Below are 25,420 nucleotides of genomic sequence, written 5' to 3' on the forward strand. Positions count from 1 at the left end.
GCCAGTCATCCATATGTATCCCTTATTTGTGTCACTAAGTGGTGTCTGCGTCAGTAATTATTACACCTTTCACATCGTAAATGCCGGGTCGATCCCAGGATTTGGACACAGGTCCGTCCCGGGAGTGACCCAGGAATTTGCGGTTTATTTCCCCCACGGCAACCCTGCTTATTGCTGGGTCACTCACGTCATCCAGGGGGCGGAGCAGCGGCGCATCAGATGAGAGTGGGGTAGGAGGCAGCACCTGGATCGCTTGACCTGGGTTACCCATTCACACTGCCCAGCAACCCGGGTCTGACCCAGGAATAACACTGCTTTTAACCAGGATTTTCCCTTTGGCCCTTTCACATCGCACGCTGACCAGCAACAACCCGGAATCGACCCAGGTTATTTGTGCGGTGTGAAAGGGGTATATGTGTCATGTGTTTGTCTGTGTCAGTAAATGTATCTGTGTTGTGCGCATATCTGTCAATAAGTGGTGTCTGTGTCAGTAAGTTTATCTGTGTTGTGTATGTGTGTGTCAGTAAATAGTATCTGTCAGTGGTGTTTGTGTCAGTAAATGGTGTCTGTATGGGGTATCTTTGTTAGTAAGATGTATCTGTGTCAGTAAGGGGTATTTGTAAATAATGTCTGTCAAAATGATTGTCAGTAAGGTGTGCCTGTCACTGTGTTTGTGTCAATAAGGGTATCAGTAAGTGTGTCTGTGTCAGTAAATAGTATCTGCTAGCAATGGGTGTCCCGTCAGTAAAAGTCTTTCTGTTAGTACGGTGGTGTCTTTTTCAGAAAAGGGTGCTTGTGTAAGTAAGCGTAGATTAGGGTAACTGGGTCAGAAACCAGTGTTTAAAAGTGAGGTCTGTGACAGTAAGTGGTATCTGTCTGTAAGAGGTGTCTACTGTATGTAGGCAAGTGTGTCTGTGTTAGTAAGAGGTGTCTTTGTCAAGAAGTGTTTGTGACAGTGTGTCTGTGCCAGTAAGTTTTTGTCAGTAAGAGGGTGTCTGTGTCGGTAAAAAGTGTCTATGTGCATAAGCGGTGTCTGTGTTGGTAAGTATCTGTTTCAATAAGTATGTACCAGGAGTCCCTATTTCCCTGTCTGCCTAATTTTGCCCCCATCTTTGTTACCCTTTGCTCTCTGTGCTGATATGCCTCTGTGTCTGCTGTCCCATCCCAACCTGCTGTTTTGCCCCATCATTTAAAATATTTTCACATCTGCTGCTTTCCCCAATTGTTGCTTCCCTTTCCACAATCTGTGCATGTTGATACAGCTGTCTGTTTTACATGGCAGTCACTGTGATGTTCCCTGTATCATATGGCAGTCACTGTGATGTTCCCTGTATCATTTGGCAGTCACTGTGATGTTCCCTGTATCATATGGCAGTCACTGTGATGTTCCCTGTATCATATGGCAGTCACTGTGATGTTCTCTCTATCATATGGCAGTCATTGTGATGTTCCCTGTATCATATGTCAGTCACTGTGATGTTCCCTGCATCATATGGCAGTCACTGTGATGTTCTCTGTATCATATGGCAGTCACTGTGATGTTCCCTGTATCATATGGCAGTCACTGTGATGTTCCCTGTATCATATGGAAGTCACTGTGATGTTCCCTGTATCATATGTCAGTCACTGTGATGTTCTCTGTTTCATATGGCGGTCACTGTGATGTTCCCTCTCTCATATGGCGGTCACTGTGATGTTCCCTGTATCATATGGCGGTCACTGTGATGTTCCTTGTATCATATGGCGTTCAATGTGATGTTCTCTGTATCACATGGCAGTCACTGTGCTGTTCCCTGTATCATATGGAAGTCACTGTGATGTTCCCTGTATCATATGTCAGTCACTGTGATGTTCTCTGTTTCATATGGCGGTCACTGTGATGTTCCCTCTCTCATATGGCGGTCACTGTGATGTTCCCTGTATCATATGGCGGTCACTGTGATGTTCCTTGTATCATATGGCGTTCAATGTGATGTTCTCTGTATCATATGGCAGTCACTGTGATGTTCCCTGTATCATATGGCAGTCACTGTGATGTTCTCTGTATTTTATGGCAGTTACTGTGATGTTTCCTGTATCATATGGCAGTCACTGTGATGTTCTCTGTATCATATGGCGGTCACTGTGATGTTCTCTGTATCATATGGTGGTCACTGTGATGTTCTCTGTATCATATGACGGTCACTGTGATGTTCTCTGTATCATATGGCGGTCACTGTGGTGTTCTCTCTATCATATGGCAGTCACTGTGATGCTCTCTGTATCATATGGCAGTCACTGTGATGTTCTCTGTATCACATGGCAGTCGCTGTGATGTTCCCTGTATCATATGGCAGTCACTGTGATGTTCTCTGTATCATATGGCGGTCTCTTTGATGTTCCCTGTATCATATGGCAGTCACTGTGATGCTCTCTGTATCATATGGCAGTCACTATAATGTTCTCTGTTTCACATGGCAGTCACTGTGATGCTCTCTGTATCATATGGCGGTCTCTTTGATGTTCCCTGTATCATATGGCATTCACTGTGATGCTCTCTGTATCATATGGCAGTCACTGTGATGCTCTCTGTATCATATGGCAGTCACTGTGATGCTCTCTGTATCATATGGTAGTCACTGTGATGTTCTCTGTATCACATGGCAGTCACTGTAATGTTCTCTGTATCATATGGCAGTCACTGTGGTGTTCTCTGTATAAAATGGCAGTCACTGTGATGTTCTCTGTATCACATGGCGGTCACTGTGATGTTCCCTGTATCATATGGCAGGCACTGTGATGTTCTCTGTATCATATGGCAGTCACTGTGATGTTCCCTGTATCATATGGCAGTCACTGTGATGTTCTCTGTATCACATGGCGGTCACTGTGATGTTCTCTGTATCATATGGCAGTCACTGCGATGTTCTCTGTATCATATGGCAGGCACTGTGATGTTCTCTGTATCATATGGCAGTCACTGTGATGTTCCCTGTATCATATGGCAGTCACTGTGATGCTCTCTGTATCACATGGCGGTCACTGTGATGTTCTCTGTATCATATGGCAGTCACTGTGATGTTCTCTGTATCATATGGCAGTCACTGCGATGTTCTCTGTATCATATGGCAGTCACTGTGATGTTCCCTGTATCATATGGCAGTCACTGTGATGCTCTCTGTATCACATGGCGGTCACTGTGATGTTCTCTGTATCATATGGCGGTCACTGTGATGTTCTCTGTATCATATGGCGGTCTCTTTGATGTTCTCTGTATCATATGGCAGTCACTGCGATGTTCTTTTTCTTGTTATAGCTCCACTATAAGGTGATTGAAGGTAGGCACTAACTATGACCCCCATAGATATAACCACACCCTCTATGTTGACCACACCCCACTGACCACACCACCACACTACTAGTCACACCACCTTGGCACTTGTTACTGCTCCTGCCGAGATACAAAATAGGCCCTTCATAAATTTCAGTTCCAGGCCCATGTGGACCTTGATCTGGCGGGTATGGGTCAACATGCATTGGGTCGACAATGGGGAGATCAACAGTCAAAAGGTCGACATGAGTATTTATATTAGGTTAAAAATATTCTAGTTACAATGGGCAGTAGCCACAAGGGCATAGTACCTTTAAACATTTTAGTTATGCAACATTTACTGCAAGTAACTGTAGTGTTAAGTGATTAAGGTAAGAAGTCAAGTTAATATTGCATTTTTTCCCTTAAAAGTTAAGCCCCTATAGGATTGCTAGTGGCAACAATGAAAGTTACATTATGTATGTTAGTGAGATATTGAATCATTATCCATAGTGGGCCTAGTGATTTTGGACATTGAAGTCCATTTAGCCCTGATTTTTGTTATCTTTCTATTTGTACAAAGAAAATGTGAGAGAGATCCCATCTAATAAACCAATTGTCACTTTACATTTGTGTTATCATAATGTTGGAGATCAGAATCAGCTTTCTTGGCCAGGTGTACTTGCGTATACTAGGAATGTGATTTGGATTGCTGTGCAACAGCCAGCTAGGTAACAGTTAAACAGTGACAGTACAGATATACATAACACATACAGGTATACGCTACATGTACCCTGGGGAAGGTGATGGACTTGTATTTGCTGAGCTGCACAATGCCTAGACAGCCATCCGCAGCGCCACTTGGTCATTGCAACAGCCAAGTAGGTAACAAATAAGCAGAGACAGTACAGTTATAGATACAGGAAGCATACTGTATATTCGCTGAGCTGCACAGCACCTAGGCAGCCATCAGCGGCACCACTGATCATTGCAACAGCCATTGCCATTGCAACGTAGGTTACTATGCAGTATACAAGGCAGGAGAGACAAGGGGGTACATATGACTGCTGGGTGGCACAGTACTGGCTGCGTTATTCTAAAGGGGCGTACAGATGGTTCGATGCGGCAGCCATTAATACCGATTCGATATCGACGGCAGCCGAGACCCTGCATCGAAGAGGAAGGAGGGAGGGAGGGAAGGACAGCGCGAGGACAGCGCGGGGGGGATGCTGAAGAGAGCAGCATTACTTTGCCTTTGATCTTCCAGATCAAAGCAGTAAAAGACTTGCCAGGCAAGTCTATTTCTGCTTTTGATCACGTTGCCACGGGGCTTGGCATCGGGATCGAATCTAGATCGAAGACAGTTAACACTGTTCGATTTCGATTTGATTTTGCTTTTAGAATCAAAATCAAATTGAAAACGTGTCCAAATCGAACCAAGTGTACGCCCCATTACACTGCAATTTAGATTTCAGTATGAACACATCTTACCCAAATTGAATGTGTTACATTTGCCCCACCAGCAGTGCATCATGGTTCTGTCAATTAGAAAAAGATTTTGCTATTAAGATCCTTATAAAATAATTCTCCTTTAAACTAATCCACTCCCATTATTTGCTATGGGAACTCAGCTCTTCAATGGTAGCAGATTTATAGAACATTATGACATTTTAGCTAATTGTCTTTGTGTTAATGATGTTCTAAGGAAGTGAATTGTTCCTTTCTTATGCACCTGTGATCCCTATTAACTGCCACAATATTATTTTGGGCAAACAACAAAGAATTGCAAAACTCAGCACGGCAAGAAACACTGTTTGCAGAGAAGTTTTCCATTACCAATTTATCCATGGTCTGAAATAGATGATTTGGGGTTAAAATTTGTCTAGTTCTATGGATATATATGTGCTAAATGCTTGTTGCAAAACATATTTCTAGATAACATTAATAACTATGGGCCTTATTCTGGTCGATGCGTACTTTCCCGAACTCTTTCGGATGGCGTTTTTTAGCCGTATGCGCATGCGTGGGCAACGCTATGCGCATGTGCCACGCAAGGTCTCCGTACTGTTTCTCACCAATACCGTACAGAAATGTGCCCCGCATTCACTTGGGAAATATGGCCGTATTATGGGCGTCATTCGGAAGTACACAGGGGCGTAGTTTCAAAGTGGGCTAAACTGGGCGTAAACATGGGCGTACACGAGGGAGTGCACTAATTCTGGTACGCGTACATTCGGACAGCACACTGAATGCACACGAACAAAAAGGCAGGAAACATTGCTCTTCATAAGCAAGTATTGCTTTGAGGACACCACTCGGTCATGCGCTAGGCATTCGGAACGCCCAATTAGTACGGGCGCACCGGAACCAATGTCAGCTGAACACAATACAATCCACTCCTCTACTCATTACTCATTAATTACACTCTTGTCATTGCTTCAATTGGAACCATTGCAGCTTAAATGGACCATTACTAAACACACAAATATATGCTGCATTTTTGACACACATTTACACTGCAAGCAATGGACAGAACTTCCTATCACTAATATAAATATACATGTCACTTGTACATTTACCAATAAAACCACACATTTGGGGATCAAAATATAAATTTATTAGACTAAGGTCAAACACAAAATTGAAAAAGCATGTTTTTTGACACATGCAACAAATTAAAGGTACAATACCAGGAATGTAGAAAAATAAATAAAAATTAACATAATTGCATAAGTGTGTCATGTGTGTGATGTATGAGTTCCGATGATAGTGGTGAGTTTTGCGGAAATACACTGCATCGATGCGTACGGGCACGTCCCCGTCCGTTCTGACGCGGTAAGACCGTGCAGACGCTGTAAGACCGTGCAGAATATGTATGTGTACACCGCACACGCATGGTTTGGATGTCATCCGTAAACACGCCCTCTTCTTAAAGTGTGAGTCCGTCCGAATGCGGAGGACCGGTGGGCGTTTCTTCGTACGATGTCCGCACAGCGTGGCGTGCAGACCGCTCCGAAATAATTCGGAAATGTACGCACCAACCAGAATAACCTCCTATATGATGATAAATGTGGTGCCTGTGCAATATAGCCATACTTGCTTACTTTTGGAGAAAAAAAAATTCTGGGAAGGTGACACCGAGAAGCGCAGACATGTACTGCTACATCTGAGAGGCAAGTCATAAAATGATGTACATCCAAATGTAGATGAGCCCCAAAGCAGTTAGTGAGATCTACTGTACTAGCTGATGAAAAGATGTCAGTGTCTAGCTGAGCCCTGCAGAGCACACAATACTTTTCTGCACTGCACAGTGAGGACAAGCAACAGCAAGAACTGTACTGTACTGCACTGTGCTTTCTACCTACTACACTGCACTGTACACAGGGCCAGAGCAACCCAAGCGCTCAATGCTGCACGGGGGGGGGGTGGGTTTGATGTGCAGCGATGGCTGCAGCGTCTCACTCCATGGGGGGGGGCAGCGGGTGCTTCTAATCCATGGGCGGGCAGGGGTACGGCTCACTCACCAGCTCCCTGCTGGTACCGTACTTGGCAGCTGCTTTCTTCCTTCTCTCCTACGGAGCTTTGCTGCTGCTGCTCGCACGATGGGTAGCTGCAGCTCAGTACCGCCCTCCATTGGCTGGCGCCCTAGGCAAATGCCTAGTGGTGGCGCTGGCCCTGACTGTACAGCCATGTCAAACTGGAGTGAAGTCATAGATTTGCTGCAGATCAACGGCGAGGAGGAAATCTGTAGGCAAATCATGGGCACCGTCGGGGATGCGATAATTAATAGCAATATCAGTAAAATATTAGCGGCATCTGGTTTTAACATGGGTGACCCGGGTTGAGTAAAAATGTACCAATCCTGCAATAACCCGGGAATAACCCGAGTCAATAATGCGTTATAAACGTCTCTGACCCGGGTCTGATCCGTGTTCAAAACCCGGGTCCGACCCTGCTTTTGCGATCTGAAAGGGGTTTGCCCATCTGAGAGACAAGTTTGTCCTGTGAGAAATCGCAAAACTACAGCTGCTTTCACTAGCATGCAGGGGGCTGCCCAGCACAGGGCAATGCAGTGATTTCAGGGAGAAATAAAAAAGCTGATGAGGGGGGGATATGTCACCAGGGGGCGGGCCTTACATCACCAGGGGGCCCCTACAGTATTTTGCTAAGCATGCTGCCAGATTGGTAGCGGGGACAGTATTGGGAGACCAGGCAGAGGGGAGTCATGGGAGAGAGCAGGGAAGGAGTAGAGGGGCAGTGCCGGGAAAACAGGCAGAGGGGGAGTCAGGGGAGAGAGCAGGGAAGGAGTAGAGGGGCAGTGCCGGGAAAACAGGCAGAGGGGGAGTCAGGGGAGAGAGCAGGGAAGGAGTAAAGGGGCAGTGCCGGGAAAACAGGCAGAGGGGGAGTCAGGGGGAGGACAAGGAATAAGTAGTCTAGTGGGGACACTGCTGGGAGACCAGGCAGAGGAGAGTCAGGGGAGAGGGCAGGGAAGGAGTAGTGGGGGCAGTGCTGGGAGAACAGGCAGAGGGGGAGTCAGGGGGAGGGCAAGGAATAAGTAGTGTAGTGGGGACACTGCTGGGAGACCAGGCAGAGGAGAGTCAGGGGAGAGGGCAGGGAAGGAGTAGTGGGGGTAGTGCTGGGAGAACAGGCAGAGGGAGAGTCAGGGGGAGGGCAAGGAATAAGTAGTGTAGTGGGGACACTGCTGGGAGACCAGGCAGAGGAGAGTCAGTGGAGAGGGCAGGGAAGAAGTAGTGGGGGCAGTGCTGGGAGAGCAGGCAGAGGGGAGTCAGGGGAGAGAGGTTGGACAAAGAAGGAGTAGTCGTGGGGACAGTGCTGGGAGACCAGGGGGAGGGCAAGGAATGAGTAGTGAGGACAGGCTAGTGCTGGGAGGAGAGCAGGCAGAGGGGAATCAGGTGGGAGAGAGGCCGGGCAAGGAAGGAGTTCTCATGGGACAGTGCCGGCCACTGGTAGAGCAGGCAGAGGGCAAGTGAACAGAGCGCCAGTGAGTAAATGCACTTACCCCACCCCGTAAGACACGCTGTTCTCTCCTACTAAGTTGCTCTGGCAGCGTCATCACCTTGACGGCGCCAAGGAGTCTCACTGCCTTTCCGGGAGAGTCAGCAACCCTGGGTTACAGTGGCTGCGTTTGTCCATAGTACTTACCACGGTAATCTCCAGCTGCAGCCCGGTGAGCAATACATCATGTCACATTGCATACGCAACACAGCATGAATGAGCAGGGCTACATCATTATGGAAACCTGCTGGATTACATACACCGCTGATAGCTATTTATCTGTGCAAGTGCAGAAGCAGATGCAGTGTACCCTAAACTGCAGCATGAGGCCTCGGCTACATGAGGTGTCTATAAACACAAGGCACCTCGCGTGGCATTATCTCAGCAGCTGTGCCCACCACTGAATCAGCCCCAAGCTCTGCTAGGATTTACTATACTCTAAATAAGGTACTGTACCTATCTTTAATTAGTATAATACGTAAACTTGTACATGTTGGTGTCATAATGGCTTTACAATGTAGGTGAAGCCAATGGCTCAGAGACTGTAATATACTGCAGTGACGTGCGGTGAGGACATTGCCTGGGGAGGCACTCACTTCCCTGCACTGCCGCGGGCGGGCACAAGCAGCAGGGGGTACATGCGGCAGCCTACTTCCCCCCCCCCCCCCCCCCTGAACTCACCTCTCCTCGGCGGTGGTCAGTCCTCTCCTCGGCGGTGGCTTTCTCCCAGCTGCGCCGGACTCCCCGCTGGCCACGCTGCTGCATCTTCACCAGGTGGGCCCTGCAATTGTGTGATTGGACAGCGGATCCAGCAGTGGATCCGCTGGCCCAATCACATCTGGGGGCGTGTATTCATACTGGTGCCCCGTCATTGCGGCATCAGTATAAGTGCCTCTTCCCCATTCATTTTCAATGAGCTTTTACAGCCCATTGCTGCACCCTGCCCCCTGCCCTCCCCTACCCGCCCCCTGCTGCCCATAGTTTTAATGTTAACAGCAGGAGGTTCCTCTCCCGCTGCCTCCCACCCTCACATGCAGCATTGTAAGAGGATTTGAGGCAGCGGGAGAGGTAGAAATTATGAAAATAATAAAAGAAGATACAGGTTGAGTATCCCGTATCCGAGTATCCGTTATCCGAATTATTCCGAAAACCATACATTCCAGAAAGTGAATTAAAAATATTTTTTTTGCTAAAAACTCACTGGGGACATTTGTAACAGCACTACTGGTGACATGATATGTAACTGGCACTATATATGTGCAAGACAATGATTGCTTGGCAGTCAAATTCAATATCTGAGATAGTACACAAATTTTGTTTCATGTTTTGAAACCTTGTTTTTTGAACAAATAAAATATATTTGTGTGTATTTTATGTGGTAATAAAATATATTTGTGTGTATTTTATGTGTTTATACAGCATACATGCAAGATACTTCAAAATACTTAATTGAAATATTAAAATATTCCGAAATACGGAATAATCCGTTATCCAAAATTCTCCTGGTCCCGAGCATTTTGGATACGGGATACTCAACCTGTATATAAATATCTTCTTTTTATTATTTTCACTGCCTCCCCTGACTGCACGTCCCTGATATACTGTATTATAACATTTCAGGGCTTTCTGGTTCTTCGGCTCTCATTGAGATCACAGAAGGGCAGCAAGGAGATTCCAGCAGGTACAACAGTTAAATTAGATCATTTACATTTCATACAAAAGCTGTTATCACGTTGGTCAAAGAAGTCACATGACATGAGGAAACCGAAGACAAACAGCCTATTGTCTTCCCACAACAATAGGGCACTGAGATATAGACAAAGTTCTATGCTCTGCATTTTTTCACAACTGTAGTCTTTACAACACATATTTTGTTTGTTTGTTAGTGAATATTCCTGATATTGGAGTTTATTGACATAGAAATCACTAAGTCAGTACTGAACAATGGGCCTGATTCAGCATGAGTTGTAATGTTATAGGAGCATGCAGAGGGGGGGGGGGGTGTCTGCCCAGCACATGGCAAGGCCACCCCGCATGCCAGGACCTACCCTTCCACTAAAATGCAAGTGCTTCGCAGAACAGAAAAATGCTCGCATGTTTACAGCAGGCCCCTGTCTGCGCAGCCTAGCTTCAAAGGTAGGCGATGGGCTGCCAATTTTAACCCCTTCATGACAGAGCCAGTTTTTGCCTTCCTGACAGAGCCCTTTTTTTCAAATCTGGCATGTCTCACTTAAGTGGGGATAACTTTTTTTTGCTTTTACTTATCCCAGTGATTTTGAGATTGTTTTCTCGTGACACATTGTACTTCAAGTTAGTGGTAAATTTTCGTCGATACAGTCTGTGTTTTTTTGTGAAAAATACCAAAATGTCGTAAAAAAATGGAAAATTTTGCGATTTGCAAAATGTTAAATTTTCTGCTTGTGAGACAAATAATCTTACCACTCAAAATAGTGAATAACTAACATAGACCATATGTCTACTTTATGTTGCCATCATTATTTCAACCTCATTTTCATTTTTTTGGACACTAGGAGGCTTACAATATGAATAGCAAATTCTCAAATTTTCAAGAAAATTTCAAACTCTGATTTTTTTAGGGACCAGGTCAGTTATGATGTGACTTTGAGGGACTTGTATGTGAGACACCCCCATAAATGATGCCATTTCAAAAACTGCACCCCTCACAGTATTCAAAACAGCATTTTGGAAGTTTGTTAACCCTTTAGGTGTTTCACAGGAATTAAAAGAAAGTGTAGGTGAAATTTCAAAATTTCATTTTTTTTGCAGATTTGCAATTTTAATACATTTTTCTAAGGAACACAGTAGATTTTACTAGAGAAATGTGACTAAAAATTGATTCCCCCAATTCTTTGGTTTTCATAAATATCCTATATGTGGCCCTAGTGTGCACGGTGACCAAACCACAGGCTTCATAATAGAAGGAGCACCTACTTGATTTTGGAGCCTCCTTTTTATGAGATTATTTTTTAGGCACAATGTAGGTTTCTAGGCACCATAAGATGCTAAAAGTTAGGTACCCCCCCACAAGTGACCCCATTTTGCAAACTACACCCTTCAGGGAATTCATCTAGGGGTATAGTGTAAATTTCAAACCCCCAGGGGTTTCACCAATTGTGGTACAACTGGGCAGTGAAAATGAAAAAAAAAAATTTTTTCATTTTCACAGCTCAGTTGTATCAAAATTGGTGAAACCCCGGGGGGTTTGAAATGTACACTATACCCCTTGATGAATTCCCTGAAGGGTGTAGTTTGCAAAATGGGGTCACTTGTGGGGGGGTTCCACTGTATGGGTGTTTCGGGGGTCATTCAACCAGAATCTGTGCTGCAAAATCCAAAAATCACTCCTTCCCTTCTGAGTCCTGCCATGCACCCAACTGGTATTTTTTGGTCACACATGAGGCATTGCCGTACTCGGGAGAAATTGGGGCACAGATTTTGGGGTGCTTTGTCTCCTTCATTCCTTGTGAAAATGAAAAATTTTGAGCCAGATCTGCATTTTTGTGTAAAAAAATGTAATTTTTTACAGAAAAATGCAGTTCTGGCTCAAAATTTTTTATTTTCACAAGGAATGAAGGAGACAAAGCACCCCAAAATCTGTGCCCCAATTTCTCCCGAGTACGGCAATGCCTCACGTGTGACCAAAAAATACCAGTTGGGTGCATGGCAGGACTCAGAAGGGAAGGAGTGATTTTTGGTGGTGGAATGAATGGTGGGTGCTATGTCGCATTAGCAAGACCCCCGAAGCACCAATACAGTGGAACCCCCCCACAAGTGACCCCATTTTAGTCACCAGCTTTGGGAGGGGGGCTGGCGCTGCGGCTGGCGGGGGGGTGGGAGGGGTGCTGGTGCTGCGGCAGCCGGGTGGGTGGGAGGGAGGGGGGCTGCCGGGTGGGAGGGGGGGGGGGGGCTGGCGATCGGTGGTAATCGGTGCGGTATATACACACACACACACACACACATATATATATATGTGTGTATATATATATATATATATATATATATACATATATATACACACACATATATATATATGTGTGTGTGTGTGTGTGTGTATATATATATATATATATATATATATATATATATATATAGTTTTTCAGTGCATATATTTATTTTTTGTACTTTTTCTGCAGCTTGATGCTGCTGCTGCTGCTGCGGGGGGGAGGGGGGAGGTCAGCGCTGCGTGCGCTTCAGACGCTCCGGGGGAGCCGGGGGAGCTGCTGTTGCTGCCGGGTGAGTGCCCGGCGGGTTGGAGGGGGGGCTGCACATCGGAGGTGATCGGTGCTGTACTTGACAGCACCGATCACCACCGATCCCTGTGTTACCGAGCGGCTTAGCCGCCGGTAACACAGGAAACGCTGTGAATGGCTGTTCAGATTTGAACAGCCAATCACAGCGATCGCCGACCGGGGGGGGCACCCCTGCCCCCCCTGGGCGGCGAGGGGGGATGTCTGCTGTCAGGGACAGCAGACATCACCTAACTGTCACTGCGTCTCTAGACGCAGTGACAGTTAGAAGTCATGACGTATATATACGTCATGTGTCGGGAAGTACTTCCCGACCATGACGTATATATACGTCAAATGTCGTGAAGGGGTTAAAGGGTCGCAGCGACCATCATTTATAGCAGGGGTGGCCCACCTGGCGGCTTTGCCGGGAGTCAAGTACATCTTAGCTCTTAATCAACAGCAGCCGGAGACTGTCAGTCCTGTTCAGTGGCAGCCGCCAGAGTGTGGGACGGCTGCAGCAGAACAATTTGTACAAGAAATTTTTACACATGGCCCCCAAAGGATTTTTTCCCCATACAAATGGCCCTTGGCACAAAAAAAGGTTCCCCACCCCTGATTTATAGGATCACAGTTTCAGGGCTCACATTTGCGGGTTCCAGAAGGCTGACAGACAATGTGTAGTCAGACAGTCAATAGGTCGACAACATTAGTTAGACATTGACCTTCTATTACGTATGTTTTTAAAATGTTATTACTAATGCCCTTTGGTGTGCTGGGGGTTAAACCGCCCTCCCTTTCAACATCTGAGGGGCATTACTGATTTCATTGGGAAGCTCTCAAGGCCCATACACACTAGAAGCATACTTGCCTACTTTTGAAAACTAGATTCAGGGAGATTATAGTTGGTAGTAGAATTTTGCACATCACCCCATTGAGGGGGCGTGTCATGTTCCACACAAAGGGTGTGTCTAGTTCCATATATGGAAAGATTGTGAGAAGAGATTGTGAACGTGGCACCTAGAAGCGTGGGTGTGTACTGCTACATCTGAGGGGAATCTTTTAAAATGACTTATATGCAAATGTAGATGAGTCACTAAGAAGTTAGTAAAGGTGCCCATACACGCACCGATTTTCCCGGTGCAATGTGTGCTATGAGATGCGTGCTCCCGCAGCATCTCATTGCACAGTACAAAAAGTATGTGCTGCACATTTTTGATTGTATCTATGTTAGCACAAAACGTACCATGTAATTGGTACGTGTATGGGCACCTTACGAGCTGCTATACTTGGTAAAGTGCTGGGAAATGGTGCTGATGATTCAATGTAAATGTATCTGTCTTCAATTCCTTTTTTACCAAAAAATTTAATAGTGTAATGTGGGCTAGGGGAAATGAGGGAGATTGGTAGACTAATGAGGGAGAGAGGGATATTGCTGTTATTTCAGAATGCAGGAGGGTAGGCAGCTATGACTAGAAGATTATCTTTCCAATATGGCTGATTGGAATAAAAATCTGGATATTTTCCATGAGAACATTTTAATTGTGTCAAAACTTTTGTCACTGTATAACCAATGCATGTGTCATTTTTAATGTCGACCTACTAACTGTCTGACTAGTCACTGTAAATAACTACTGCATACTATATTTGAATAATGTTATGTATTTCCTAAACAGCAGTGTATTTTCATTGTTACTGTTACATATTTGTATGGATATAGCTACTATATAAATTGGGTTGGAGGGGTACTTATATAATACCCCTGGGCATGAGAACAGGTGATGATGTTGGGGGAGGGGGGGTCATATAAGCAAAGACGGCAGGGGTCATGGGTCACAATTGTATAATCAGGTTTATTCACTCCTCTGACCATCTGTTATAGTCTCATGTCAATGTTATCTACTAAAAGTGACTGATGTGATGTGTAACAGACTGTACACATTGTTTTTAGATTGGTTTATTCTACACAATCTTCACTATATTTGTTATCTGTTTCATTGTGGAAACAATTAAAATCATATCAGCTGTTGGATGAATTATCTGTATTTTTACTCTCCATGGAAACCATTGGAAGCCTGGCAGCTTGCAAAGGACGAAAGAAAACAATCTTACTATATCTTGAATGATTCCTTTGATATAATGGGGGTGATTCAGAAACAGCGGCAATATAGGGAGCAGTGGAGTGATGTATATCATATGTGTACATTTCTGAGATGCACTGCGTCCAGATTTTATATATACAGAGTCACAGTAAAGCAGGGCTAAGCAGGCTGACCCTCTCCATGAGGGAGACAATGCTCTGTTCCTGGACTTCCCTGGTAATGTATGATTGCCATCACCTGTGGTAAAACACCTTTCTTATTAATTACCCAGCTCCCCACAGGTGATGGCAATCATACATTACCAGGGAAGCCCAGGAACAGAGCATTGTTTTCAGCATGGAGAGGGTCATGTAAGAAAGTATGCAGTAAAGATGTGGTCACTTGGTATCAGAAATCGAATTTAACAATTCACAGCTGCTTTTGAAATACTGGTAAGGGGTGGATAGTGTTAAAGGGAAAAAACTACTTAAGGTGGCCATACACACGCAGATTTATCTGCAGATCTGTATGGTTGGTAAAAAAACATGGTTATGGGTGAAAGCAAATGACAGTTGACCATTTGCTTGGAAATGCTGGAAAACTGCCAAACTGTCACTCACCCATAACCATGTTTTTGTTCCAACCAGCCAGATCTGCAGATAAATCTTACTAGTGTATGGGCACCTTAAGATGGGAGTTCTGTTTCACATGGGATGCTGCTATGGGCAACTAATCAGAATCGGCTTCATATTTATTTAGCACATTCTAGAAGATAATAGATAGTATCTGATTGGTTGCCCATAGCGACATTCCATCTGAATTAGAACTCCCGTCTTATACCCCTTTTACACTGCCTCAAAAACCCAGGTCAGTGGTGGTTCAGACCCGGGTCAGCGCGGTGTAAATGGGTCAATCCGTGTCCCTTTACTCCTGACCTGGGTTGAACATGGCTAGGACCTGGGTAGAGGGCAGTGTAAATGGGTACGCCGGTCATCCAACCCGGCTTTCATTTACATCAATGGGGGAAGCCCAACCTCCAGACCGCAGCATCCGCAGGTTGGGTGGCGGGGCACACACAGCCTCTGCTGCTGTCTGCTGTACTGTGCAGATAGCAGCGGAGGCAGGGAGGAGGTGAATGGATGCCTGTGTGCGCATCCCTGCACCACGCAAACAGGGGCTGGGGGGTGCACAGGGGCAGCACAGCAGCTTACCTTGGTGCTGGGATTCCCCACAGCGCGACTGTCCGGGGCGATCGGGGGGGAGGGGCTTGCAGGAGGGGCAGATAGTGGCCTGTGGTGTATGGGCCATGTCTTAAATAGGAACTACAGTAGGGTCGTGCTGCTCAATGCAGCATGACCCCCACTGCGCCATCCCTAACTCTCTGCCAGCTGATGTCGGAACCCCCCCACACACACTGGATCCCGGCTGCCACTGATTTCAAATTGATATCCGCGGCCGCCATATCGGCCCATGTGGACATCCTGGGGCACTACTGATCCCATCATGTCTTAGCAGCTCTAAACCTTGTGTTTTTACTAACACTGGCATAAACATTATTAACATCAGAACTTATCTTGTACCAGAAATTGATCATTAACTACAGTTACTGTGGGAGCAATTCTATTAGTTGCAGTGAGAAATCTGCCTGACACTGCCGTACATTACAGCGGTGGGGGCTTCACTAAAAAGAACTTGAATGTAAATCCTGCATTCAAGTGGCTGGGTCAAAGGGGCAAATCAGACGGCTATTGCTGGCATTGAAGCGCTGTGGGGGCGGCTGATTTGTCCCCTTTGCATCTAATTGAATTTCCCTTTTTACGATGCCTCCAAACTGGTATATATTTAGCATACTTGCCCCCAGAATGGCTGGTAGAATACTGAAAATCAGTTGTTGGTCCCGGAAATAGGTAGTCAGTTCTCTTGCACCCCCATCCAGCTGCTCGTATCCTCCGACAACTATTTGTACCCCCTGCAGCAGCCTACTTATAGAGCATAAGTGGGTGGTCTGAGGTTCCCAATGACTTAATTCATGCTGAATATTGTCATTGTAGACCTGCCCTCATTAAATGCCTGTTTTCCCTGCACAGCCCACCTTTACGGCCAACTTGCCACCTATATGCTGACCGGACTACCCTCAACCAAGTCTGGAAGTATGATATATGCCAGCTTCTGATTATAAATGTGCCACAAACTGGGCTGCCATAAGAAATTGTGGGTCCAGGACTGACAAAATAGGCAGGGTCCCAGGCCCCCCTCCCCCCATTGTTGCAAGTGTGTGCATGCTCAAGCAGAAAGGCTGTAGCAAATGTTAAGTGACTACCTTAAGAAAAACATAGTTTATAGTGTTTCAGGTATAGAGGCCTTGGGCCCTACCCTCCATGAGAGCATATGGGCCCGGGACAATTGTCCCCCGATGGCGGCCCTGCCCCAAAACATTAACATTAACAAACTACTATTGCAGAAGTTTCTAAACTCTGTCCTTAAGGAACTCTAAAAGCCCAGGTTTTAATGATAACCAAGGTGGGGCACATGTGATTTAATTAGTACATCAATTTCAATTTGATTTAACCATGTGTTCTCAGTCATGCATATCCTGAAAGCCTGAACTGTTAAGCTGTCCTGGAGACCACCTTTGGAAAGGGTTACCTACCTAGGGTGACCAACTTTCCAAAGGGCCAACCCGGGACAGGGGGGACAACCCCCCCCCCCCCGGGTGACTCTCAGAGTCACCCGGCTGCATATACAAAGCAGCGCACACAGGCAGGTGCAGGGTGGCACACTCAGCAGCACACCGTCCGTCGCAGCAGACGCAGAGCAGACTGACAGTCTCAGCAGACAGAGTCGCAGAGTCGACTCGCAGGCTCCAGCCTCCAGCAGCCGTCGGGTCACCGCCTTCAGTCACACCAGGGGCTCACCAGCAAAGGCAGCAGCAGGTCATTAACGCGGCGCCGCGCTCCCAGCAATGCTGCCTGACGGTGACCGGCCGCACCCGCCCTGGCTGGCTGCACAGCATTACTGGGAGAGTTGGAGGGGATGCGGTCACGCGCCGGCCGAACTAAACAATAATGGGGAGGCGGCGGCGCACACCGCGTATCAGCTTCCCCTCCCACACTCCAAGTCTAATGCTGTGCGGCCGGATAGAGAGCAGTGAGCTGCCCGTCACATCACCAACAACACCAACAATTTTATTTAGTTAAAACGGGACTTTCCGCGTCCCGGGATGGGTTTGGCCGGGACGCGGGATTTTGGAGGTCAAAATCAGGACAGTCCCGGGCAAAACGGGACGGTTGGTCACTCTATACCTACCTGACCTTCTCCTTCAGGGAGAAAATGTTCTGTTCCTGGACTTCCCTGGTAATGTATGATTGCCATCACCTGTGGGGAGCTAGGTAATTGATAAGAAAGATGTTTCACCACAGGTGATGGCAATCATACATTATCAGGGAAGTCCAGGAACAGAGCATTTTCTCCCGCATGGAGAGGGTCCGGTAGGCAACCCTGCCTTTGGAAACCACTGCCTGTCAGCCGTACTGTATTTAACCACCACATCTCTTCCTCATTTACAGGTACATGATCCTAAAAATGAAAAGAAATAATGTTGTCCACAGCAACCAATCAGATTATTTTTATCATTTATAGGATGCAATAGAAAAACAAAATAATCTGATTGGTTGCTATGGGCAACATCAGCTATTTTCCTTTTTAGATGCTTTAGTAAATGTACTCCTAAGTGTAAGGACAGTAAGTATAATATGTGTAGGCATCTACATACTTTAAACCCAATTTTAAAACAATCACAATACATGGTAATGTTATTTAAACTCGTCAAAGAGAAGTGGAACCAGATTAAGAGCAGTGGAAATGGTGTGACATGATCGCACTTGTAGCACAGTTATCTGGGGTAATTAAAGGCCCTGGGTAGCCCCAGCAATCTTTATTTTAATCCACCATTGATCTCTCCAAACATTTTCCAGTACGTTTCTAAAGCTTTGTAACCACAGAGAGAACATTTCTACGTTTCAGTTGGCACACAACTCTCTTCTCAGTAACACAAGAAAGGAGAGTTTAGTGCCGGTGGTTTGCTGATACGAATACTAAGTATTCTATTCATCCAGCTGATGAAGATGATGCAGCCAGACTTCGCTGCCGTTTAACAATTTATTTCCATGCTTTTGCTTGATAAAAGAAGGTGAAGCAGACAGCTAGAGAATGATTTCACGTGTTCCAGATCTATGGAACGGATCCAAAAAGTAAAGTCTGGGAACAAAAAATCTGGATGACAGCGTTTTCTTCTCGTGACCTGATCATATTCTACGAGATCTTAAAATCAAGTCTGAGTAGGCCCCTATGTGTGCTGGCAGATTGGACGATCACTGGGGGTTATTCAGACCTGATCACAAAGCACATTTGGTTTAGCAAACAGACAAAACTATGTAGCACTGCAGGTGGGGCAGATGTACCATGTGCAGTTAGATTTGGGTAAATCATTTTCTTTCTGTGCAGGTTAAATACTGGCTGCTTTATTTTTACACTGCATTTTAGATATCAGTTAAAGTACACACCATTCAAATCTAATCGATTTGGGCAGGGATATATGGACTAAATAGTAAAAATCGCCTAGAATGTTAGACAAAAAATGCACCGTGTGTACACTGTAGGCGATAGCGATGTGCGGCATCGATATCGCCCGGCAGAATAGACAGTGCAGACACTGTAGGTGATAGCGATGTGCGGCATCGATATCGCCCGGCAGAATAGACAGTGCAGACACTGTAGGCGATAGCAATGTGCGGCACCGATATCGCCCGGCAGAATAGACATTGCAGGCAAAGCAATTTTGACTTAGCCGCACGTCTTTGGGTATTTGGCCCATGGCCATAACACATAGCCAAAATCACTTACTAAAAATAGCCAGCAGCCTGCCCATGTGTATACCCCTAAGCTCTTTCTGCACAAGTTACATCTGCCCCACCTGCATGGTTTTGTCCAGTTGCTAAAAAATGTGCTTTGCAATCAGGTCTGTATAACCCCCACAGGTCCCTTCTCAGTGTATTCTCACTGTTTCTTATCAATGAAAAGGTATTGTGGCTGATGTAGACAATGAATTGGGCATACATTACTTAATAGAAACCTATGTGGTTTACGCTATAATAATGTTTACTATTATATACAGTATATTGTTAATTTAGGGGGCTGAGTTATTTCTGAAAATATAACCAATAGTGTCACCCTCACCCTTGCCGAGGACAATCTCCGTGTGCGACTCTTGCAGTGATTAGAGATCCCATTGCCATGCGCATGCATCTAAAACAGCATTTTCTTAGTTTTGCCCCCATTTATTACATTGATGCATCAAACCATCACACTGGAATCTTTACTTTAGGAGATGTTGCTGTTTGAGGGACAGATCTTAATCATACGCCCTGTATAATCATCATTTGAATAATTTTGGGTAACAGTTTAATTACCAATGACAGAGCTACTTGTACAATGCATACCCTAAGGGCCAAATGTAATAAGGTGGGGAATTCTGAGACTAAGGAGATTTTGCTGAGTTCGCAGTTAAATATAAAGCGGCAATGTTCAGTAAGGGAACTATTGTACATTTGGCCCTATGGGGCTGATACAGATTTAGAAGAAAAAGTTGCGTAAATAACTGAAGAAAATAAACAGGAAATAAAAAGATTAGCCAATAAGCACACACAGGGAGATTGCAGGGCATTTTGTAAGCAATCTCACTAGGGGTGGGATGTACAAAACCCGTTATTGGGTCTTACCGCATTTTCATATGCATTAAAGCCCCACCACCAGGGCTTCACCACAGGGGGTTATGCCAGCTCTAGCGATACTAATTGTATATGTTAGTACATATATGATTAGTAGAATGGTACCACAGTTGCTTCGTATATTCCCCCCTAGATCACTTAGAAAATGCCCCTAAATCTTTCCGTGTGTAGGGGCCATAGCGATAATGATACACGGCCCGCGCACTTAATTAATATCCAGCATGCTCACCAGAGAACACTAGCCCTGACAGATTGCTCAGCACACATCGCTAAAGTATCACTGTGTGCTGAGCAATCTTGATGAGCGTTCTAGCATCGCTCAAAATGCTCAGCAAATCTCCCCGTGTGTAGGCCCAATACAGATGCATAGTTCTGCACGTTGGTAGCCTGTGTGCCTGTTTCATGAAAAATCTTTATAATTACCATCATCATCATCATCATCATCAGTATGCATCATACTTATCTACTTTTGAAAACTAGTTTCAGGAGATTATAGTTGGAAATAGAATTTTGCACAGCGCCCCATTGAGGGGGAGTGTCATGCTCCACTTAAAGGGCGTGGCTACTTCCATATATGGCCCTTATTCAGATCTGATTGCAGTACAAATTTGTTTAGAAAATGGGCAAAACCATGTGCACTGCAGGTGGGGCAGATGTAACATGTGCAGAGAGAGTTAAATTTGGATGAGGTTTGTTGAAACTGAAATCTAAATTGCAGTGTAAAAAATAATGCAGCCAGTATTTACCCTGCACAGAAACAAAAATCTAACTCTCTCTGCACATGTTATATCTGCCCCACCTGCAGTGCTCATGGATTTGCCCATTTTTCAAACAAATTTGTACTGCGATCAGATCTGAATAAAGGCCATGGAGAGATTGTGAAAAAATATTGTGAACATGGCACCTAGAAGCGTGGGTGTGCACTGCTACATCTGAGAGGAATCTTTTAAAATGACTTATATCCAAATGTAGATGAGCCCCAAAGCAGTTAGTAAGAGATACTATATTGGTAAAGTGCTGGGAAATGGTGCTGATGATTCAATGTAAATGTATCTATCTCGCATTCCTTTTTCTCCTTTAAAATGTAACAGTGTAATGTGGGCTAGGTGACATGAGGGAGAGAGGGAGATTACTGCTATTTCAGGGAGTCTCCTGCAGAATGCAGGAGGGTAGGCAACTATGGTATGCATTCACACATGTACTACTGTATACTAGTTGCAAAAGATGCACAACCCTACTGGCATTACTGTATGTGGGCTTCTGTAGTTCTCCATAGGGCCAGGCCTCTTGCATCATGTGATATATATATATATATACTATATATATATATATATATATTTATCACACATATATACAAGTGTTCCATACCAAATGAATCTACTGATTTGTCCTCATGATAAGGAATTGATAAGGATAAGGAATTGATAAGGATAAGGAATTGTAGGTCCTGTTTGCAATAATGTATGAGGACACATCTGTATATGAATGAAATTATTTTTCCACATTTAGTCGCAGTTACTCTTCTAGATAAATAGCAGTGTTGCTTGGTCTGAATTGATACTTTTTACAAAAATTACTTTATGTTACTTTTTTACTAATTTTGTGCAAATTTAGCTCAATTGATAGTGCTATTTTCTTGTGTATTTCATATAGACAAACATATTTTACAGGTATAACATAATTTAATAACACCATATGCTTAAAGAAAATCCCAAAGGACAGCTTGCAGTAAGAGCTGTCTTTTGAGATGACAGGACTTCCAGGTGAATCACCCAGAGTTCTAAAGTATCTACAAATGTGTCTAGTGATGCACACGCTACTGGGGTTGCTGGGAGCGATCAGCCTATTACCTGCCAATGGTCCAGATGCGCCAAGCTTCAAAAACTAGTAAAGCTGAGAATGGTAAACAACCAGCCAATCAGCTCCTGTCATTTTTCAAATCCAGCCTGTAACATGATAGTTAGGAGCTGATTGGCTGGTTGTTTATCACTCTCCACATTTTGAAGACCATATTATCCAATACCTGAATGTAAGACATAGGCTTAGTAAGGACACATCTGAATCCATTGAGTGCTACAAAAAGTCTTTAGATGAACTATTTCATATCTTGATTTATTAAATATGACTTTGTATTCTACATTAGCATTTTCCTTCTTGGCTACATGTACTAGTGAAAGCACTAGAAAGAAAAGCACTAGGCCGAGTTTATAGTAGTCATTGATTTTAGAAATCAGATACACGATCCAACATTTTCACCAAAGCCACCTTCATTATTCCATAACCAGATACCACAGATTTCCCCAAAATATTGCCAAAACATACCTGATTTTGACTTTAGGAGCAATTGAACTACATGACCATCATTAACTACATCACAATCCCGACAGACAACATAGTTCGGGCACAGCTGAACTTCCAGCAATGAAGGATCATATAGGGCTTCCCTTGAATTTATGTTGATTGGAGATTGGTATTGCCCATTAGCCTCTGGGTATAGTAAACCCCACTCAACACCTATTTAAAAAAAAAAATAAGATCAGTTATTGCCAATTCAGTGCTTACTATTCAAAATACTGTGTATATCTAATAATTCCAGAGCAGAAACTATAAAATATAATGTGTATGGTGAAAGGAGGATTAGACAGAGAAATAAAGAAAAGGTCAATCTCCTATATATTTGGCTACATCTGTCACTCAAAGTGGGTGTCTGTGTCTATAACGCTCTGTTCCTGGACTTTCCTCTTAATGTGTGATTGCCTTCATCTGTGCTGAACACCTTTCTGAGAAATTAACCTGTTTAAAACAGGTGATGGCAATCATACATTAAGGGGAAGTCTAGAAACAGAGCATTGTGTCCCTCCTGGAGAGGGTCATGTTGGGAGGTATGTGACAGAGAACCAGCCCAGTGAGCCCACAGACAGTGCCAGACACCCACTGCCTTCCCATGTTGCCCAGCACTGCTACTCCACAGCCACCAGGTGAGCGCCCCCCTCCCGCGATTTGCGGCAAAACCTCCCCCCGCGCGCCCCCCCCCTCCCGCGATTCGCGGCAAAAACACCCGCTCCCCCGCGACCCCCCTACCGCGTTTCGCAGCAAAAACACCCCCGCGACCCCCCCTCCCGCGATTCGCTGCAAAAAGAACCCCCCCACGACCCCTCCCGCAATTCGCGGCATAACCACCACCCCGCGACCCCCCCTCCCGCGAATCGCGGCAAACCCTCCCCCGTGACCCCTCCCCCCCCCCGATTCGCGGAAAAAACACCCCCCCACGACCTCCCTCCCGCGATTCGCGGCAAAAAGAACCCCCCCGCAACCCCCCTTGCACGATTGGCGGCACCCCCCCCCTGCGACCCCCCTCCTGCGATTCGCGGCACCCCCCCCCCTGCAATTCGCAGCAGCCCCAGGATTAAATGGCACATGCAAAACACTGACATGGCTATGGTCGACAATGAAAAAGGTTGACATGAGTTTTTGAAGATTTATTTTTAATTTTTTTAATTTTTTCATATTCATTGTCATGTGTCGACATGGACACCAATGAAATGGCACACTTATGTCAACATTTACATGTGTTGACCTTTCTGTGTTGATTTTTTCAAGTGGCGATTCGCGTCACACCCCCCCGCAACCCCCCCTCCCGCGATTCGCGGCACCCCCCGTGACCCCCCACCTCCCGCAATTCGCGGCAACCCCCCACCGGAACCCCTGTGAACCCCGCCCTCCCGCGATTCGCGGCACCCACCCCCACGACCCCCCCCCCCTCCCGCAATTCGCGGCACCCCCCCGTGATTCGCGGCAGCTCCAGAATTAAATTGCACATGGAAAACACTGACATGGCTATGGTCGACAATGAAAAAGGTTGACGTGAGTTTTTGAAGTTTTTTTTTTCATTTTTTGAATATTTTCATATTCATTCTCATGTGTCGACATGGACACCAATGAAGTGCCACACTTATGTCAACATTTACATGTGTTGACCTTTCTGTGTTGATTTTTTCTTGTGGCGATTTGCGTCACACCACACCCACAACCCCCACTCCCGCGATTCACGGCACACACACACACACCTCCCCCGCGATTCTCGACACCCCACCCCGTGACCCCCCCTCCCGTGATTCACGGCACACCCCGCGACCCCCCTCCCATGATTCGCCGCAACCCCCGCCCCGTAACCCCCCCTCCCGCGATTCGCGGCACCCACCCCCCGCGACCCCCCCTCCCGCAATTCGCGGCACCCCCCCGCGATTCGCGGCAGCTCCAGAATTAAATTGCACATGGAAAACACTGACATGGCTATGGTCGACAATGAAAAAGGTTGACATGAGTTTTTGAAGTTTTTTTTTTTCATTTTTTGAATGTTTTCATATTCATTCTCATGTGTCGACATGGACACCAATGAAGTGCCACACTTATGTCAACATTTACATGTGTTGACCTTTCTGTGTTGATTTTTTCTTGTGGCGATTCGCGTCACACCCCCCCCCACCCCCCCACCCCCCCCGCAACCCCCACTCCCGCGATTCACGGCACACACACACCCCCCCCCCTGCGATTCTTGGCACCCCACCCCGTCACCCCCCCTCCCGTGATTCACGGCACACCCCCCGCGACCCCCCCTACCATGATTCGCCGCAACCCCCGCCCCCGTAACCCCCCTCGCGCGATTTGCGGCAACCCACCCCGCGACCCCCCTCCCGCGATTCTCTGCAATCCCTCCCCTCCCACGATTCGCAGCATCCACCCCCCCACAACCCCCCCTCCTGCAATTCGCGGCACCCCCGCGACCCCCCCTCCTGCAATTCGCGGCACCCTCCGCGACCCCCCCTCCCGCGATTCGCGGACACCTAAGTTGCAATACAGGGCATCTTTCATACAATTCTAACCATATTTCTCATATACAAACGTTCACAAATTAAGGGGGCGCAGCCCCTTACGATGGTGTGAAGAGCGCCCGTAGGGCGCGATGAATCACCTAGTGGTGAAATATTTAACATGTTCAGT

General features: G+C 45.8%; 1 protein-coding gene across 2 annotated transcripts in view; it reads right to left on the reverse strand.

Moving 5' to 3' along the window:
- Positions 1–25,420, reverse strand: part of CA8 (carbonic anhydrase 8 (inactive)) — a 109,003-nt gene that overhangs the window by 55,961 nt on the left and 27,622 nt on the right. For both annotated transcript variants that reach the window (XM_083187148.1, XM_083187147.1), the window contains exon 2: positions 22,742–22,933. In XM_083187148.1, coding sequence (XP_083043274.1) covers positions 22,742–22,933 — 192 coding nt within the window. The remainder of the gene's footprint in view (positions 1–22,741; positions 22,934–25,420) is intronic.

Source organism: Crinia signifera, chromosome 5, assembly GCF_055691185.1.
Source record: "Crinia signifera chromosome 5, ASM5569118v1, whole genome shotgun sequence".
In the NCBI taxonomy this organism is placed as follows: domain Eukaryota; kingdom Metazoa; phylum Chordata; class Amphibia; order Anura; family Myobatrachidae; genus Crinia; species Crinia signifera.